Source organism: Elephantulus edwardii, unplaced genomic scaffold (genome assembly GCF_000299155.1).
Source record: "Elephantulus edwardii isolate Elephantulus edwardi_28Jun2011 unplaced genomic scaffold, EleEdw1.0 scaffold00133, whole genome shotgun sequence".
In the NCBI taxonomy this organism is placed as follows: domain Eukaryota; kingdom Metazoa; phylum Chordata; class Mammalia; order Macroscelidea; family Macroscelididae; genus Elephantulus; species Elephantulus edwardii.
This window is the reverse complement of record NW_006399883.1, coordinates 2197828-2204302: the sequence shown is the minus strand read 5'-3', so window position 1 is coordinate 2204302 and position 6475 is coordinate 2197828. Positions and strand designations below refer to the sequence as shown.

The 6475-nt window shown below is 32.8% G+C and overlaps 1 protein-coding gene across 1 annotated transcript; it reads left to right on the top strand.

The window, feature by feature from the left end:
* Window positions 1-2495: 2495 nt before the first annotated feature.
* Window positions 2496-3440, top strand: LOC102864910 (olfactory receptor 2W3-like). Its single transcript, XM_006893998.1, has one exon. It carries the CDS (start codon window positions 2496-2498, stop codon window positions 3438-3440), a length of 945 nt encoding a protein of 314 aa, XP_006894060.1.
* The last annotated feature ends 3035 nt before the right edge of the window (window positions 3441-6475 follow it).

Sequence of the window (6475 nt, the reverse complement as noted above, 5' to 3'; positions counted from 1 at the left end):
TATACATATACATATAAATATACATATACATAGAGAGAGAGACAGGAAGTAGAGAAATGTTTGAAACTACATATAGATAGAATTATTTCAGAATATATATAATTTTAACCTGTGTAAAACTGCTTTAAAGTGAAATTTAGTGTAACAGATGTAACATTTTATAGCTATGAAAATGAAGTGAAAGAGTCTGTAATTATAGAATATTGTCAGTTAAGGAAATGACAGAATCATTAAAACCCAATATTAACAATTAGCTTAAGATAGCATAGATGCTTTTTGTCCTACAATATCAGGAATGTCAAGGGCCTTTTGATTTTAAATAACTGTTTTTCTTACCATATTCTTTTAAGCATTTATTTTTTAGAATCCTTGGACAAAGTGATTTAAATATTTTTAAAGATATTTAGCAAATTGTGATTTTTTATTTTCTAAGAGTGTCAATGTCTAGAATTTTTTTATTATACTAGTTTATTTACAAAATTTGAATACATTGTTTTTCAGAACAGATTTCTTAGTAGTGCTTCTCTAAATGTAGATGATTTTTATTCATAAAAGAATATTTTGTTGTTTGGTTTTGTATTTTGCCACATAAGTTTTTAAAACTTTTCTGTAGGGACAATGTATGTATCAAAACCAACAAATATTGCAGATAAAATTCAATGATATTATCACCTTCATGTTCTGTAATCATTCTCTATTGTTTTCCAAATCACTCTACCACCATTAATATAATCTTCATGACCACCAAGAAAAATACTTTCATGACTTCTTAATAATTGAAATTTTTCTTGTTATTTCCATCTAATTCTATTTTTTTGAGAGGAAAGGTAAATCAAATTAAACTTATAACCTATAAGGTTTCTTTGTATTTATTGTATATTTTCAATATTTAAATATTGACTTTTTTCTTTTGATATAAGTAGTGGAGTAAAGTCCCCACTTTTTACCTTTACATAAAGGCAAAATATCTAGCCATTTATAAAAATATGCTTTAATTACCTTTCCTAAATATATTTGATGTTTGTTTGGCATTATATTATCTTGTCTTTTTCCTTTATCTTTCTTTTTTCTTTTATCCTTTGTCTAATATTCTAGATTCTAATCTTCTAGCACTATTAAAAAAGTCTAGAGATTGGCAGTCTTAGAAAATTAACATCACAATTTGTTAAATATTTTTAAAAATATTTAAATTACTTTGTCCAAGAATTTGAAAAAATAAACACTTAACAGAGTATGGTCAGAAAAATAGTTCTTTAAAATCAAAAGACCTTTGTATCTATCCTATCTTAAACTAATTGTTAATAGTAGGTTTTAATGATTCTGTTGCTTCCCTAATTGATAACACTCTATAATTATAGAACTTTTCTCTTCATTTTTATACTTATAAAATGTTACATCTGCTACATTAAATTTCACTTTAAAGCAAGGGTTTATTTTCCTATTCCTTGTTTATTTGGCACAACACTTTTAGTTAGCCTATTATCAACTTTTGCACTCAATCTAGTTATTTCGTATTTTTAAAAATTCCCAAAATACATGAATAAATTAAACAGCCATGGTTATATAAGAACCCTGTGTAAAATGCAAATTAACTTTCTGAGAATTCATACTTTTATAAAGTTGAAAAAAGAGTTTGATTACAGAGGGTAGAGACTATAGACCAAGATGGTTTTTACTTTTCCTATAATACATAAATATGTAAATAATAATAAATATATAAATATAAATTTTTCTCTAAACATGTGGTTTATCTCTTTCAAACATGATTTACTTTTAATGCAGTATAATATGTCTTTGGGATCAAGACTAGGTAAGGTTATTCAGATTAAAAAGGATAGGTTGGATATACTATTAATTTTTTAGGAATTCTTTGATGGTGCAAATGGTTACATTCTTGGTTATTATTGTACCATTGGCAGTTTGAATTTAGAAATGTGTTGAAATAAAAACTTAGTGACCCAAATCTAAAAAATCATAGTCGTTGAAAATTCTAGGTAGTGCCATGTGATTACCATGTGCCAGAATTAAATGTACATTTTGCTTTTTCAAGGTTTTATTTTATTTTTTAAAATTAACTATTTCAGTGTTTCATTTTGAGTCTGTGAATTATTGTCAAGTGGTTAAGTACTTGAATTTCTTGGATAATGAATAGTTTGCAAACATAGAATTTACCTTTCATTTCCTTGAAATTAGGGTAATGTAACCTAATGGCTAGAATAACAATGTTAATCGAAATTTCCTGGGTTCAAATGTAGGCTGTGCATCTAGACCTTCTTAGATAAAGTAATTTAGGTATGCATGTTCCTTAGCTTTCCTTTCAGTAAATTGAGGATAACAATAATATCACTTATAAATTATTATTATTAGGTTAAGTTAACAAGTATAACAAGAATAGAAGACTGCCTTGCCCTAACAAATGTTCCTTTTTCTATTGTTTTTAATGTATTATTATTATTATTATTTAATTATTATTGTTTTCAGGTGCAGTAGCAATGATGCACAATACTAATGACAGCTCCCAAAGCCATTTCATCCTTTTGGGGTTTTCTGATCGTCCTCATCTGGAGAAAATTCTTTTTGTGGTCATTTTGATTGCTTATCTCCTGACTGTAGTGGGCAACACCATCATCATCCTGGTGTCCCGTCTGGACCCTCACCTCCACACCCCTATGTACTACTTTCTCACTCACCTATCTTTCCTGGATCTGAGTTTCACCACCAGTTCCATCCCACAACTACTATACAACCTTAACGGACATGACAAAACCATCAGCTACATTGGATGTGCCATTCAGCTCTTTCTGTTCCTGGGTCTGGGTGGCGTAGAATGCCTTCTCCTGGCTGTAATGGCTTATGACCGGTTTGTGGCAGTCTGTAAACCCTTACACTACACGGTGATCATGAATCCAAGACTCTGTCTGGGCTTAGTGTTGGTTGCCTGGGGTTGTGGGGTGGCCAACTCCTTGGCCATGTCTCCTGTGACCCTGCTCTTACCCCGTTGTGGAAGACACCAAGTGGACCACTTCCTGTGTGAAATGCCAGCCTTGATTCGGATGGCCTGCATCAACACAGCAGTCATTGAAGGAACGGTTTTCGTCCTGGCAGTGGGCATTGTGCTTTCACCATTGATTTTTATTCTAGTGTCCTATGGCTATATTGTAAAGGCTGTGTTACAAATTCGATCAGCATCAGGGAGAAAAAAAGTCTTCAACACTTGTGGCTCCCATCTCACTGTGGTCTCCCTTTTCTACGGAAACATTATCTACATGTACATGCAACCAGGGAACAGCTCCTCCCAAGACCAGGGAAAGTTCCTGACCCTCTTCTACAACATAGTCACCCCACTCTTGAATCCCTTGATCTACACCCTCAGAAACAAAGAGGTGAAAGGGGCCCTAAGAAGACTGCTGCTAGGTAATAGAGATGCCAGGAAGGAGTAAAGACGTTGTCTACCTGAATCACCAAGGCCCATCAATTAAATGTGTTAAACCTGATCTTGGTATGTGCTTTCCATCTTTTGCCTTTTCTTGAATTTATGAAAGTATTTCACTATGAAATAATACCATTTTTATGTACTGAATTGCACAACACTTATTATTCCACAATGTCCCTTCTTGATATTGTAGTTTGGTTCCATCGAGTTAAGTACTACTTATAGTAACACTATGAACAACAAACCCAAACTCTCCTATCCTGTGCCAATCTCATTATCTCTAACGCACTTGATCCCATTGTTTCAATGTGCCAATTCATCTTGTTGGGAATCTTTCACTGACTCTCCATCTTTTCCAAAAGAATGTTCCTTTCCAAGAAATAGATTTTTCTATCAACACATACAAAGTATGAAAGATGGAGCTTTATCATCTTTGTCTCCAAGGAGCAGTTTAGGTGGACATTTCCCAAGATATATCTGTTTGTTCTTTAAGCAGTTCATGGGATACTCAGACTTTTCTTCAGTACCATAATTTAAAAGTGTCACATTCTCTTCTGATATTGTTATTAATTTTCTGGCTCTCAGCATAGCGGAGGATTGAAAAGACCCTGGCCTGAATCAGGTTCTTCTTTATCTTCAAACTGACATCATTATTTATAAGTATTTTGGAGAGATCCCTGAGAGTGGACTTGCCTAATACAGTATGTCTCCTGAAATCCTGACTGCTGGTGCCAAGAGTGTTGACTGCTGATACAAACAAGAGTAAATCATGGAAAATCTCAAGCCTTTATCTATCTATCTATCATAATATTGTCTGCTGGTCCATGGTGAGGACATTTGTTTTCTTGATGTTGAAATGTAATCCATACTGATGGCTAGGGATGATTAGTAAAGAAGTCCAAAAGATGAAGAAAGAAAATAGTTAAAAAATATGTTTCCAGCAACAAATACCACAATGCTGAGACAAAAAAAAAAAGTCATTTTCAGAGATTTGGGGTTCATCACTTTTTTTTATTACAGCATACTTAGTATTTTTATCAATATAATTATAAACCAGTCACCAGTGATTTAAGCATAGATAAAATGTCTCTTAAATGGTGACTATCAAACATCAGAACTTACCGAAGTTTGATATTTTCTACTCCCTGCCTTATTATCGAAAGCTTTTTAGCAAATCTTATATTTTTGTTTTTTAATAGCATTGCAAATTTTCTTACACTTTTCTTGCAGATCCTAGATAAACTAAAGAGTTAATTTATAATAATAATAATATGCAGGTCATTTTTATTTTTTTTTACAGGTCATTTAAATCTAATAAACATGATTAGGTCTCATGTACGTTTCATAATGGGGAAGAAAGTCATGTTCATTAATTGTTTTTCTAGCATTGTCCTCACTGTACCCATTTGCAACATGTTTGGAGATTAAATCCTTTTCTCTGGTTTAATCTGAAGCTGTGAAACTGATTGGAACCAAAGCTTTATTAAAAATTCTAATTCTTAACTTGAGATTTTTTGTTGTTGTTGTTTTGTTGTTGTTTGTGATTACTACGTAAAAATTCCGTAGTAAAAAACCTTGTTGCATTTGACAAGTAATATCAAAGAGACATTGGGGCTATTATACTGCAACTTCGTTTATATAGATAACACTATCCACAGCGCTGCTTCTTGCGAAAATTGAAAATTACATAAGGATCTAGATAAAATACTGACACTCATGCCTTCTGGGGTGGAGATTCAACATTTAAACAAAGCTCCCAGTGAATTTGCTTGCTCAATAATTTCTTTATGGACATCCAGAGGACAGATTGTGCGAAAAGTAGAAAAAATTATTCATAAACCAAGGGGGAATCATTAGCAGGAATAAGTGTAAAGACTGAGAGACTGTGAATCATCTTTCTGCTGTCAGAACTGTTTACAGCTGCCCCAGCTTGAGTGTCCTACCGTATGCTTCATGATATTCTGTAGCTTTCTAACTCAAGAAGAAATTAAAAATAAAAAAAGAAATTTTTTTTAAAATGCAGCATAAAGAACCTTCTTTCTTTTATTTACAATCTAACTACCTACATTACTACTTCCGTAAGATAGCAGTTTTTAAAGATATAACTGGTTTCCTAACCCACTCAACCCTACACATTACCTATAATAATACTTGCTCTAAGGGCACCAGTCCCTCAGGGTCATTGTAGATTAAAAAAACCTGCTTGAAGATAGATTCCAACTCCAGTCGGCCTTTAATTTGCATAATAAAACCTATACTTTTAGGGAAGTAGTAATATAGATAGACTGATGGTGAATAAAACAAAAAACGAAGGGGAATTTTTACAAAGAACTCACTGAATGTCCAGGTGGAACATACGGGCTCTGAAGTTATTTTTGTGTTCCTTGTCTCTGGGGAAATAGAAAAAACAAAATACACACACATAAAGACATTTACCTACCTCCGAGGTATAAAAGTCATTGATTTACAGAGTTGTTGTTGTGGACTTTTAAAATGGTATCAACCCATACCTGACCCGCCAGTGAGTTTCAGAGGCAGTAAATTGCATAAAAGGGGACAGCTCATCTTTCTCTCACAAAGCAGCTTGTGAATTTGAACCATGTACCATTGGGTTAACAGAGTAATTTCTAAATACTGTCAAGAGTTTTCTTTTACAGAATATTAAGTGCTTACTATTGCTTCACCTCATGAGCCATCTCCTCCTGTGTGAGTAACTGCCTCTAAAAACTTGTTGGATTGTCAGCAACTATATGACACACCACACACACACACACACACACACACACACACTGCTTTGCCTACAGAGTATTTGCTTACATTTCATCATTGATGATTATTAAACTAGAATTATGTAAGTGATTCAACCACTTATGCTTAATCCAGGACAACATTAACTGTATGCTTTCAGGAAATCATAGTTTTAATATATTTATTCTCATATCCTTTTTTCATTCTGGGAAAATTAACTACACATAAAAAAATTCATTTACTATATGATTTATGTAAACTGTTTTATGCATTCTTTGTCAAAGATTCTATAAG